General features: G+C 39.6%; 1 protein-coding gene across 4 annotated transcripts in view; it reads left to right on the top strand.

Annotated features, from left to right (window-relative positions):
* PHIP (PHIP subunit of CUL4-Ring ligase complex) overlaps positions 1 to 14,099 on the top strand; it is a 117,241-nt gene that overhangs the window by 18,129 nt on the left and 85,013 nt on the right. For all 4 annotated transcript variants that reach the window (XM_075498239.1, XM_075498238.1, XM_075498237.1 and 1 more), the window contains one exon: positions 4,330 to 4,490. In XM_075498239.1, coding sequence (XP_075354354.1) covers positions 4,330 to 4,490 — 161 coding nt within the window. The remainder of the gene's footprint in view (positions 1 to 4,329; positions 4,491 to 14,099) is intronic.

Below are 14,099 nucleotides of genomic sequence, written 5' to 3'. Positions count from 1 at the left end.
GGAGTGCTGTGTCCAGCTCTGGGCTCCTCAGAACAAGAAAGACATGGACAGACTGGAGCTAGTCTAGCAAAGGACCTGGAAGGTGATGAAGGGATTGAGGTATCTCATACAAGGGGAAGACAAGAGAGCTGGGACTGTTTAGCCTTGAGAAGGAAAGCATGGTGGGGTGTTATCAATGGGTATGAATACCTGAATGGGAGGGTATGATGAAGATGGCGCCAGACTCTTCTCATTGGTGCCTTCTGACAGGACAGAGACAATAGACACAAACTGAAATAGAGGAAGTTCAACTTAAACATAAGAAAACACCTTTTGGGGATGATCAAAGCTGTGGCACAGGTTGCCCAGAGAGGTTGTGAAGTCTCCATCGTTGGAGATACTCAAAACCTGACTGGACACAGCCCTGGGCAGCCTGCTCTAGCTGATCCTGCTTAAGCAGAGAGTTGGACTAGAAGATGTCTAGAGGTTCCTTCCTGCCTCAACCATTCTGTGGTTCTGTGATAGCAGACCATTTCAGTCTTTGAGGCTGGTCATGTTGTGTGAAGCTGAGCCCAGTACCTAAAAACTAGAAGCCAATTAATCTTGTTTGGAACCAATTGGTAAACAGTGGATAGCAACTTAAATGATAACATTTGTGGCAAAGTGGTTTTTACATGTTCAAAATGTCAACAAAATACCTGGCTTTCTTGGGCATTGGTTTCTACTGATCAGTTAGCTTCATTACTAAATATGAAGAATCCTGATTTTGAAACCAAAATGTCATTTGGAACTAAGTGGTGGATTGTCATCCCGCGTTGCACAACCACTTAGTAACATCTGCTTTTTTGGTTGGTTTGTTTTAAATATTTATTTATTTATTTATTTATTTATTTATTTATTTTAAAAGCAGGATCTTATGTCTGAGTAGTAGACAGGCATGTAAAGCTAAGTTAGTCTTAATTTCCTTAGCTGGCCAGGTGTTGTTATGGGAGTTCTTTCTGTGCAATGTCCATAGTGCCCTTGCAGCAAGGAGCAGGCAATCTCTGTTCTGTTGTTTTCTTCTTTCTGTCTTGCAACCCTTCTTACTTCTCTTCATGTTGGTTGACTCGCTGTAAGGCCCAACCAGTGCTCTCTAACCCTTCCTGGGATAAAGTCTCATCCTCTTTCCCTCCCTTATTATGTATGGTTTGTGGCTCCCACTGCAGCTGTTTAACTGCTTATACCTTATTACACTTCCTGTGATCAATACCTTCGTTCATACTGACTTGTTTGTGTGAGGCCAAGCAAAATTTAAGCAAAGACAGAAAACTGCTAATATGGCTACAACAAGAGAGATACTAGACTTGGTGTCACAGGGGTTTCTAAAATAACTTTTTTCCAAATGCAGTTAAAATCAAGCTAAAATAGATTAGAGATCACATAAGGCCTGACAAGCGTTGATGGTAGAAATGGATAACAATCGTTATAAAACCAAAGGCCTATAATTAGTACAAAGACATTATTATAATTAACAGTTGGTAGCCATTCTCACCTTGGCTTGCACCAGAAAAATCAATTTTATTGTTCGGCTGCAGGAATTTATTTTTGAGACACAGCTATTTAATTTTTACCTGTACTGTGGAAGAAAAAAATAAATGCTATTGTGCTAGCAAAGTGTGCAGGTGACACATTGGAGTCGTCAGTGTTTGGAATAAAGGGTGGGAATAGGTCAGTTAGAGAAATCAAGCTGGATCACATGGCAAAATCAATGAGAGTAAATATAAATGTAGTTAAATGGAAGGCCATATTGAAGAACAATGGTGGATGTGAGAATTTCATTTAAAACAACAACCAAAAAAAAAACCAGTTTGAGAAGTCTTTTAAAAATTATGTGTTTATGGACAATGTTCAAACCTGCAGGAGATTGATTGTCCCCCTTCCCCCCTACCAGTTGCATGATTTTGGTAAAAAATTTTCTTCCCATAGAATGTAAGTTCATAATATTGTTGTTTGCCATGTCAAATCACTTTTCAATTCCCTTAATTTTATTTTTAACCAGTTTTGGGATTTTTGTATATTTTAAGTTCTGATCAAGGCCAAAGAGTGAGGTAGATCTCAGTTTTCTTGTTTCCAGTATCACATCATTGCCTCTTATTTTTTCCAGTAGGTTGACTTACTGAACAAGGGGTGTTTCACCTGTTGAGTTTCCCAGGGATATGTGAACGAGTAGCAAGTGGCCCATTACCACTTCACATCAGTGAGAATATAATCAGAAAATACTGGCTTAGGTTCTGTTAAACTTAATCTTCTTCAGTGTTTTAAAAAAAAACAAAAAAACAAAAAAACAAAACAAAAAAAACAAACAACCCACATAAACAAAAAAAAACCCCAAAACCAAAACTTGAAATTTATCTCAAGTACTTTAAAAAGTTTTTCATAAATTTAGATGTATATTAAAAATTACATGCTTAAATGAAGTCATTGGTTGTTTTATCCTAAAGAGTCTGCTTACACTTCTGATTTATTGACAGAGCATCTCTGCAAGTTAAACTTCTAGTTAAGCTTTTTTCCCTTTTTGTGAGCTATGGTTTCATTTGAAGGCATTACTAGAAGCTGATTTCCAACAACCATCTCCATCTTACATTAAGAGCAAATAAAAGGTAACTTTGGAGTAGGTTGAGATTATTGTTGTGACAAAGACCTTCCTTATTTGGTTTGTGTGTGTGTATGTGTTTTGTTTGGGGCTTTTCTGGGTGTGTGTTCCCCCCCCCCCCGACTGTGGGATGATTTGTCAGAAACCAAAAGTAGATTTGTCTTGTGACTGAACTAATCTTGGTTTCCTGCTGTTTCTAAAGTAGACTGTTGGCAAGGAAAAGCTTTGTCATAAAGCAAATGCAACTGCGTCTTTTTCTTGTATAAGGGGAGGGTGAAGAGGACATAGTAGAGCCTTAAGGCAGTAGTGGTGCATTGACTAAAAGTGCCTCCCTCCACAGCTAATGATCCTGCTTCTTCACAAAGCATCTTGAACTAAGAGAACTTCCTTGAATCCTTGGGCTACCTAGGCAGTTAACTGAAATGTTTCAGGGCTGTCTTATGGCCTGAGGCCAATGGGCTTGGCAATTGTTCATACCACTAAGTACTTTCGCTCCTTATATAGTACCTGCAATCCAGTTTGCATATTTAATGTAGTTTGACCTGTGCTGACTCATGAAGCAGTGTCTGGTTGGTCTGGGCCAAAACCAAGCAATGTGAGAGGCTTGTAGCTGTTTTCACAGTTGATGCTAGGGATGAAGTGCCCTGACCCATGCCCTGGTCCTCCTCAGTTCACTAGTACAGGTGTAGGTCACATTTGAAAATAATGGCTAAGCAGAGTAGTAATGAAAGTAATGGCTACCTTTCTTGGCACTGATAGATCTTGGTTTTCTTGTGTGTGTAGTGCTGTGGACATTGTTGGGCATTTGTTTTTACTTTTCATGTATTCAGAAGCTGGAGATCTGTGATACCTGCTTTATCACAACACTGTAGAATATAAAATGTATTGCCATTGCCATTCTTCGGTCTAATGATCATATGGGGAGCTGTTCGACTAATGTCTATGTATCCATGCATAATAAGCATTATACTCTGTTGCTTTATCATTGCATGAATAGCAGTTTAAAATTAGTAACACTGAGCTTTGTTTTCTTTGTTGAAGTCCTTGATTGAAGATTTCCATTTTGTTAAAACAAAGTAGATTCCTGCTTCTGGACCTTCTTAGCTTTTAAACTTGAAAAAAAATCCCAAACTCTTTGAACAAGGTTCTATTAGTCAAAATCAGAATTTTCTGTAAGGTTTTTGTAAACGTGTATGTAAATTTTGGGGGTTTTTGTTTCTTTAGCTGTAGTGGGTAGCAATATTAAATTGATTGTCTTACAAGTGGTGGATAAATGTTTGATTGTGTAGACCTCAAAAAAGAGGTTGCCTTGGAGAAGATTTGAATGTTTGCTGATCTTCAGTAAATAGCTATATGGAAGCTCTTATGCTTGTTAAATTTGAGGTAGTTTACTCCTCCATGGAAGCTGCCTCAGTCCTCCTGAATTTCTCTCACTAGGTATAAAGCGAGAAGCATATATTTGGGCACTGAAAGTTGAAAGTTGTGTTGCATCTTTACATTCTGCCTTGCAGTTTGGTACTTTTTGGCATGTTTGTATCATAGGCTACTTCTGTATGTATTTTTCCCTAAGTATGGCAAAATGAGAGAATTACTGTAGTAAGCTGTTCATACAGCAGGTGGTCCAGTGTTGAGATAAACTTTCCACCCTGGAGAAGTATTTTAGTTTAGGAACCCAATATAAATGCTGTCTCTTCTTTTTTTCTTTCCCCATTTGGTAGTGGATACCCTGTTTTCAAGAAAACTAAATGGAAAATACAGACTTGAACGCCTTGTTCCAACTGCAGTCTATCAACATATGAAGATGCACAAACGAATTTTAGGACACTTATCTTCTGTATACTGTGTAACTTTTGATCGGACTGGCAGGCGAATATTTACTGTAAGTACAAAATCTTTATTTTTGTAGGTTTTTTTTTTTAAGTACAGATAGCATGTCACCTAATTGTTTCCAAAAACGAAACGTACTGATGTTGTGTATCAAGAGCAGATAAATGCTTTACTACTGTTACTTTCATATATGCTTTTTAATAACTATGCCAGTTTGCATGTTAAGATAGTTTTGGCATATGTCTTAAAACTAGATGTAATGGTGACTGCTGATCTGTGCAGTTCAGTCAGAAAACTTGGGTTATTTTCAGTGGAAAGGAATTAGCCTATGTAGATTCTTTCCTCTGGACTTATTATCTCTGGCAAAAACATAAGCAAGAGAACAGACCACCACCACAGAATTTGATTAGGAAGTCAGAGAGGACAATCAATATGTAATTAAGATTATTTTGACTCTTTTCTATAACTTTTGTTAAATTTAAACCATGACTATTAAGTTTAACAGTCTGGTGACACACTTAGCTTCGGTACAGCATGTTGATGGAAACTAGAAAGCTGAAAATTCACATGGTGTGTTGTAACAAATGTTGGTTCATAAGGAATTGTCTTTGAGATCCCAGGAACTTTTTTTTTTTGTACCAGTGTTCTTAGTATTTTTAACTATTTTCATTTTCATTGTTTTTTTTTTTATATAAAAAACATTGGACACATGTCTGAAATTAGTACTGAAATTGCAAGTTTCCCAAGGAATGGGAATTATAAAAACAGATAGGTGTCAGTGTAATTTGGATTTCTTGGTAAGTAGTCAATTTTAGTAGAGTCAAAGATCTTGTAAATACACACCTCATGCCAGTCTGGGACACTTAGGCTGCATTTATTGCCTTCCTGCAAACACTGGATGTAATTAATAACTTTGTGGATCCAGGAGCTTGTTTGTGTGCCTTCTAACCTCATGGCAGATAACTTGGACAATGCAGGTGGAAGTACAGTTCAGTTCTACTGTATGTATTGCAGTCCTAGCTTCTAAAATTCTTTCAAGGCAGTTGTAAATATGATTTGCCCTTTCACCCACGTACATTTTGCTTTGTTGCATGGAGGAATGTGTGGTTGCAGGGATGGGACACTTAGAGTGTTTTGAACAGAATTCTGTTTATTTGTTCACTTGTTACTTCAGGCATAGCAGAGACTTTTTTCATATTTCTTTAGCTTTCATCGGCAAGCTAAGTCCCTCACCAGTCATAGCCATTAAATTCATATGTCCTGGAGTTTATGCGTGATTAACCTATCAGGAAAAGGGCTCTCTGTGGGTTTATTTTATATGTGACATGGCAGAATGGATTAGAGATTCTTATGAAAAATCGCCTATACTCACCCTGTTCACCTCTAAATAAAAACTTCTGTTTGTGCTTCCTAGATGAAGTGCATAAAAGTCCTTGTTAAGGTCTTCTGATTCTTCATTTTCCTAAAACTTTCCTCTTCCAGAGATATACTAAACTTCCTCTTGGCTGCATCTGCAATGATCATTCCTTGTTGCACATTCCCTTGCCCTTGTAGTCTGATTTAAAAGTAGTTTAAAGAGAGAGAGAGAGAATTCTCTTGACTGCAACAGCAATTTGGTTCCAAAAGAAAAGTAGAACCACCTGAAATAAAATGGGGGGAGCAATATTGCTTCTGCAACCCCAGAGCTTTGGTGGCGGTCCTTTGCTGACGGATACCCTTGTGTCCTAGTATGACTGCTTGAAAAAGGTCCCAGTTTAGATCATCATGACTTCAATCTAGTGTTAAATAAAGTGTCCATAGAAATTAATTGAGGCTGGTGAATTTTCATTTTGGAGGGCCTGGGACAGAACTTCTTACCTCAGTGTTCTCAGGTAAATCCAGTGTTTTTTGTGTAGATGTTTAAGTGGTTGTTGGCAAATGGAAAACCAATGGGTTGTATTCCACATTCCAGTAAAATCCAAGTTGCTGTAGCTGGCGTGATGTAGTCAGTGGATAAACAGTCATGAACTGTCTTGTTGTAATTGCATCTGCATAATGAAATGGTGCCAATTCTTTTCGATCTAGACCACTACAATTTCTAAAGTCCTTAGTGTAGTAAGTAGAAATAGGAATTTATAATCAAAAGTAAGGCAAACTTCATTCCAGACTTGTCTGTCGCCGGCGTGTAAATTTGCATGCATCAATAGGGAATTGTTCTTGCTTTACATTTTTACTCTACAACCTCCAGCATTCATTGTGACATTAGGTAGATAAGAGGTTGTTTTAGATTTATAATTGGTTCTAGAAGATGCATCATAATTGTTTTCTTTTCCTCCTGACTTTTCCTCTGAAGTATTGAAAGCCTCTAAATTCAAGTTCTGTTTATGTTCCGCTTCAAATTAAAAGGAAAAGAACGTGATCTCAGCACATTTTTGAGTCATACTCTTCTGGGAGATGTTATCTTTGCTAGGAAGAAGATGCTCTTAGTTTGCCTAAAGGCAGTGAAAACAGGACATTATGCAGTTTTCCTAGTAGCTAGTAGGTCATGCAGTGACTGTTTCTATTTATATTCTTTTACGGATTTCACAAGAGATTTCTGAAGATCAACCTCTTACCTGTTTTTTTTCTGAATATACAGAAGTATTCTTAATATACAGACTGTGGTGTCTTGGTAATTTAGGGTTTTTTAATTAACTGCAATTAAGGCATCCTCTTTACTGGGAAAGACACAACTGAAAGACCTATCAGCCATCAGTGAAGAAAACCTCATTATTTCTGAGACTGTGTATTCTGGATCTCTTGAAAAGCGTGACTTGCAGAACCCACGCAGGGTAATAGAAACAGGCATTGTTTTTTCTGGTTCCTGCACTACTTAACTTTCTGACTGCAAGGAAGGATGGCCATGTCCTTTTCCCCCACCTTTATCTTCGTGTCTCTTCTGAGATTATTCTTTCTAGGGAATAATAAAGAGTGCTGTATAATAGTCTGTGTAAGGTTTCCAACCCAAGATTAATTTGTATGTTTTCTTGGCAGTTTCACTTCAGCCCACAAATCTGTGTAGCGGGTAGGAAAGTGAATCAGTTTCACTCCATACCTTGGCAATGCTGTCATCAGTTCTCTCTTGGTGCTGAACTTGTTCTAGGATTCACTTTTGACAAATGCATTTTAATAGGCACATAATTCAACCAGTTGTAGATATAACCTTGGAAACATGAGCTGTGGTGTAAGCCAATGCCCTTGCTACTAGAACTGCAACTGTATTTTAAGAGTTGTGAACTGTCCCGTTCAGTTCAGGCAGAATCTCATGAATTTATTTGAACTCTAATATTGTTATCTTGCCAAAATGCTACAGAATTTACAGTTTTACCTTAGTCTTTTTTTTTCTTTTTTTTCCCCCCTTTCCTTTTGTTTTCCTTTTTTCTTGTTGAGACTTGCTAACAGTCATTTAATTTTTCTCTGCAATGGAGATGTACAACACATGCCTCTACAGCTGTACTATAGCCAGCTGGTAGGGAGAAGGCTGGTTTTATGCTGATCTTCTTTCCTTGGTTTGCTTTTATTAAACAGACCTCTGAGGACTCTCCAGGTGGCATTAGGTCCCAGAATTAGCTTTTGTTTTTGTGCTGACCATTTTACATCTTTAAGTTGTCTATGTGCAGGTTGCTCTCCCTCAGTTACATTCTGCAAGCAGCATTTTAGGGGTCTCATAATGCAGGGTTTGGTTTATTGGTTGTCTTTTTCTTTTTTCTTTTTTTTTTTTTTCTTTCCTGTGCTTTGAACAATCTGTTCATCCAGTAAAATGACTGCAGGCAGTAAGCGTACTGTAGAGTCAGTAGCTTATTCATAGTATTGATCTGTACAATGTGAGAATTGCAGAAGCATGTTTTATGTAATATGTGTAGTCCTGTAGACAGAGAGGTGTTTTTGTGGGTTTTTTTTTGTTTGGTGTGGGTTTTTTTTTTTTAATTCGTGCAGCTCCAAGAAAAATGAGACCAGTAGTTTGAGATTTCTAGACTGTGATGCAGTTAATATTGATGGCTTGGTTCTCTTATCATGCATGTACTGCTTTGAAAAAGAGATTAATCCATATGCGAGCGATTTCCACCCCCTGTAGTGTTTTGAAAGCTTTGGGTTCCCTATTCCCTTCTTCTACTTTCAGGTCTCTCTTTTGAGTGGTGAGGCTATTATTTGTAAGCATCAGTTTTACACACATGCATACCCTTTTTGTCTCCTATGCTTCTTGGGGGTTTTTTGGTGGTGACTGCACTTTCGAGAAGAATGGACAAGCTTCTTCATATTCTTAAGTCTCACATCATGATAACAGTAGAACAGAATGAGCTGATACTATTTTTCAGATAATCGTTTCATCAAGTAAGTGTAGAGTTTGAAACTTTTTGAAGCTTTAGATACAGAAGTGCAAATTTGAATCTAGAAACACAGGAACAGTTATGGAAACTTAGTAATTGAGTAGCATGAGGGGGGCGAAAAACCCCAAATCTGAGTGTTTAAGAGTGCTTGTGTGTTTGTTTTAAGGAAGCAAATGGATTAAAACTGAATCTGCTTACAGCCTTATAAGCCGAGTTTAGAGAAAAAAGGGCTCCTTTTTTCTCTAAACTGCTTATAAAGCTCTAAACAGCAAGTTTGCTAGTTCTGTTGTAAACCCGTGTTAACTTGTGCGTTGGAATTGGTTTGGAAGTGTGCATTACTGAGCTTGTTTACCAACTTTTTTTTAACAAATAACACTGTGTGTCTCTTTCAAGGTATTCAATATGAGTAAGATGGAGCCTTTTCAAAAGCATTAAATGCTAACAACTACATTTAAATGCAGTTAAAAAACTAAATTTAAGAGATCCTTGAATCTTCTTTCTTCTTGTAGTTCTGGGTAGGTGAGCATCTTACTGGGAGGTCCCAAGTTCTACCTATTAATTAAAACCTATTCCTGAAGGTGGTTTACTTTCTTTCTGTACAAGTATTTGAGCTGAGCTAAATGTAGCAATTAAGGTAGAATAAGATGCATAGTATGGTAATTTATTAAGTCTTAGTTCAGTGGGTCTGAATAAAAAAAATAGTCAGTGATCTAGAAGGAAATGGTTATTTCAAGGGTTTGATACAGATTTTGAGACAAAAAGAGAAATAACAGAATTTAGAGTATTGAGCACTTAGTTTTCATATTGATACAGTCTAACATGATGGGGCAAAGACTGCAAACGCTTGTTACAGTTTGTAAGGATACAATTTGAAGAAGTTCTCAGATAATTCAGAAGGACTTTTGAGGTTCATGCCAAATAATTGGATTAATGTATACTTATGTTACTGTGTTGTGGTTAAAATGGCTACCAAAGTCCTAGCTTAGATGAAATTAAGAGAAATTACAGAATGTGTTTTGTACATGCTGCTAGACTGCCCTGATTTTTTTTATGATAATGCCCTAAGGATATTGGAAAAATTGAAGATTAATGCTCAGAAAAGAGTTGTGGCACTGTCCAAACTTTTGGAAAATGATGCCTGTTATTAAGGTGCTCTAGCATGCTTGAGGTATAGAACTTCTAGTGTAAAAGAAAGGTTTGATAATTGTGCAGTTTTTTCTATGGGGTACTTTTTTTCTCTGGATCCTATTACAAGTGCATTAACAGGGTAACTTCTCATTAGAACAACTTTATCAAGGGCTTTGGTAATTTCTGACTTGTGGAGGAGCTGAAAGTGTGCAGGGTCGAGGAAGCTTTTTGTTATGGATACTGAGGGATGTGAAAAGGAGAATAAGAGGCAAATATGGGGAAAAGCATCTTTCTCAACAGGGTGGCCAGCCTGGTGAGGAAAGTGTTAGAGTAGGAAAGATGTGGGAGGGAGACAACAAACCATAACCGTGTGAGGAGGTGGTAGACCAGGTGGGTAAGCAAAGAATGTGGGGTGATGTAGGCAGGAGAAACCCTGAAAACAACAAAAAGGGCTGAAGGGGCCCACCCCAAGTGTATGCACACAGATCAAGAAGTGCATTATGGGGAAAGCTTTCAGTCTTTGAGAAATGAGCCTGACTAGGTGCCCATCTGAAGTTCCTGTACACTAATGTGTGCGCTGTGGAGAAAAGCAGGAGGAATTGGAATTCTGTGTGTAGTTGCTGGGCTATGATCTTGTCGGGACCAAAGAGTTGAGGTGGGGTTGGGTAGTTCACAGGACTAGGGTGCTGCTGTGGATGGATACAGGCTGTTCAGGAGGGGCAGGCCAGGATGGCAAGGTGTGGGAGTTGCCCTTTATGTGAGGGAGCAGCGGGAATGCATGGAGCTCTGCCTGGGGACAGGTGATGAGCCAGCTGAGAGGTCATGGGTGAGGGTTTAAGGGCATGCGAACATAGGTGACGTTGTGGTGGGTGTTTGCTACAGGCTGCCTGATCAGGAAGAATTAGATGAGGCCTTCTTCAGGCAACTAGAAGAAGCCTTACCTGGCTGGTCCTCCTGGCAGACTTGAACCACCCTGGTATCTGCTAGAAGAGGAACACAACAGCTTGCAAGCAATCCAGGAAGTTTCTGTAGTAGTGCACTGATGACACCTTCCTGGCACAGGTCATTGGGGAACTGACAACAAAAGACTCTGCTGGATCTGATGGTTATGAACAGTGCAGAACTGTTCGTGGATGTGAAGGTCAGAGGCAGTCTTGACTGCAGTGACCATGAGGTGGTGGAGTTCTTGGGAAGAGGGAACAAGGCAAAAAGCAGGATCACAACCCTGGACTTCAGAGGAGCAGACTTTGCCCTGTCTGGGGGCCTGCTTGGAAGAATCTTGTGGCATATGGTCTGGGGGAGAGAGGAGAGGTCCAGGAGAGCTGGCTGTTTTTTAAGGATCACCTCTTCCAAACTGAAGAACGGTCCATCCCGATATGCAGGAAGGCAAGCAAAGGTGGCAGGAGGCCTGCACGGATGACCAAGGAGCTCCTGAGAAAACTCAAACACAAACAGGAAGGGTGCGAGAGGTGGAAGCAGGGACAGATGACTTGGAAGAAATAGAGGGCAACTCTCTGAAAGTTCAGCGATGGGGTTAGGAAAGCTGAAGGCAGCCTAGAGTTGAATCTGGCAAGGGATGTGAAGAGCAACAGGAATGGCTTCTTCAAGTATATCAGCAGCAAAGGGAAGACTGTGGAAAAGGTGGGCTTGCTGATGAATGGGGCAGGAGACCCAGTGACCGAGGACACAGAAAAAGCCGAGATACTCGGTGTCATCTTTACATCTTGCCTCAGTCTTTAGTGGCAAGACTTGTCTTTAGGAATTCCAAGCTCTTGAGACCAGAGGGAAAATCTGGAGCAAGGAAGACTTCTCCTTGGTGGAGGAGGATCAGGCTAGGGAATGTTTAAATGAACTGGCCATACACAAATCCATGGGACCTGATGGGAGACACTGGCAAGTGCTGAGGGTGCTGGCCAATGTCACTGTGAGGCCATTCTTGATTATCTTTGAAAGGCCATGATGATCAGGAGGGGTTCCTGAAGACTGGAAGAGAGCAAATGGCATTCCTGTCTTCAAGAAGGTTGTTGCAGGGAACTACAGAGAGATGGAGCAAATCCTCCTGAAAGCCATTTCCAAACATATTAAAGACAAGAATGTGATGAGCATAGATCTGTGAAAGTGAAATCATTCCTATCCAGCTTGACAGCTTTCTATGCTGAAATTACTAAGCTGGATGAGGGACAGTAGTGGATGTTTTTTCCTGAGTTAGTGAGGCTTTCAGTGCTGTCTCCCGTAGCATCCTTACTGACAAACTGGTGAAGTACAGGCTAGATACGTGGACAGTGAGATGGAAAATGGCCTGAACTACCAGGTTTGAAGTGTTGTCATTAGCGGCACGAAGTCCAGCTGGAGGCCAGTTACTAGGGGTGTACCACAGGGTTTGGTACTGAGGCCGGTACTTTTTAACGCTTTCTTTAAGGACCTGGGTGATGGGACAGAGAGTACCTTCAGTAAATGTGCAGAAGATAAGAAAACAGGAATGGTTGATACATCATCCTGGGTGACCTGCTCTAGCTGACCCTACTTGATCAGGGGGTTGGACTAGACAATCTCTAGAGGTCCCTTCCCACATCAGTAATTCTGTCATTCTGTCTGTCCATTGCTGTTCAACTCTACAGACTCTGGTTGTTTTTCCTGGGCTGGCACTGTAACTGTGTAGCAGTTACATAAGGCAAATGTGTACCACAGAATCTCAGCATGGAAGTTTTATGCATAAGTAGAAATAGTATAGGCTGTACCATTGCTCTCCTTACCCAACAGGCAGAAAATGTAATTGTTAACAAGCTTCCCTTATTATCTCCTTTGTCAAATAGACACATCCCTGCAACAATCCCTCTTGTGACAAAGTTTTTAGAAGTAGAAACTGGCTGTTGCTTGCAGTAACTAACCAAGACTGCACAAGGAAGCACTCCTTGATTGTGTGTTGAGGTTAAATGTTCAGAGTGCTGCTGTCCTGTAATACTGATTGCTGCTCAGCTTCCCCGTCCTCAGAGGACCAAAGAGAAATCTGAAATCTCAAATTGTACTTTTCTGTTTGAGGGAAGAGGGACCTTCTCTTAATAGAAGTACTTGTTTAAAATGAGTATGCAGTGACACAGAATTTGTTTGATGACCTTAATTGGAGGCTCAGAAGTTTATGCCAAAAATGACTAGGGCAGAGGTATGGGAGAAGTTGTTTTGCCCACATCACTGCATTCATGTGTGCACCTGTTGAAGAGCTGGGAAAAAAGAAAAGTCATGCTCACCTGAGGAAAAGTAGAAGCATGGCAGCTGGTAAATCAAAATTACCTACCAAGGCAGTTCAGAAATCAAATACACAGTAAAGTTTTAAATTATCTTGATTTTTGCATGTCTAGAGTCCCCTTGCAAAACATTCTGCTGGGTTAAAATGTCACTAATGCTCCAAAGTAGCCTTTTTGCTGATGTTAAAGACCTTCTGTAGAGAAGCAACCTGTATTTGTGATCTGTAGAAAAATGTGCTCACTCAATGTACCCAAGTACAATCAGCTTTCTTTTTGCTGTTTAAAAAACTGGGGCTATAGTTGTTTCTTTGTGTTAAGAGATATGTGTCTTGTCTGAATTGATACAAATAAAACAGGAAGAGAGAAACTACTGTGGATAACTGCCTGTAAGCCAGAAACAACTTCTTGTTCACTAAACAAAAAGTAAGCTTGAGGAAGTTGGCTGGTTTGCAGGGTATTGCTACAAATGAGAAGGGGTGTATAATTGTTAGGTAACCGCAGGTATGGTGTTCTCTCCTTCTCCCAGGTACTAGTTTTGAATCTGACTAATGTAACGAGTAAAATTTAGCTACCTTTTCAAGTAGATAACTGAATTTTTTAAATAGTAATTACATTTTAAAAGTTAAGGAAATAAGGAGAAATAAATTGTCTGTTCATCAGCATTAACATAATGTAAACAGGCTAGTCAGTATTTATTTAAAAAGGGGGAGGGGGGGAAGCTTTCCAGATCCTTTTATGCATTCCAATAACTGCAGGATGTATCTGGGTTCCTTTTGAAAGCGTTTCCTGGAGCATTTGCCTGGCTCTCCGGTGGGACAGCTCTACTTCACGCATAGTGGCTGTGTCGGTGAGAACTTCCCAAGTTTGGTGTTGGTGTCTTGGGATTGGGCTGTCCAGAAGAGTAGCTAAATTGAGCCATGGCAGTGTGGGATTTCTATAGTTATG

This window comes from Mycteria americana, chromosome 3 (assembly GCF_035582795.1).
Source record: "Mycteria americana isolate JAX WOST 10 ecotype Jacksonville Zoo and Gardens chromosome 3, USCA_MyAme_1.0, whole genome shotgun sequence".
Classification (NCBI taxonomy): domain Eukaryota; kingdom Metazoa; phylum Chordata; class Aves; order Ciconiiformes; family Ciconiidae; genus Mycteria; species Mycteria americana.
Note: the sequence above shows the minus strand (reverse complement) of the source record. Positions and strands in the feature narration are given on the sequence as shown.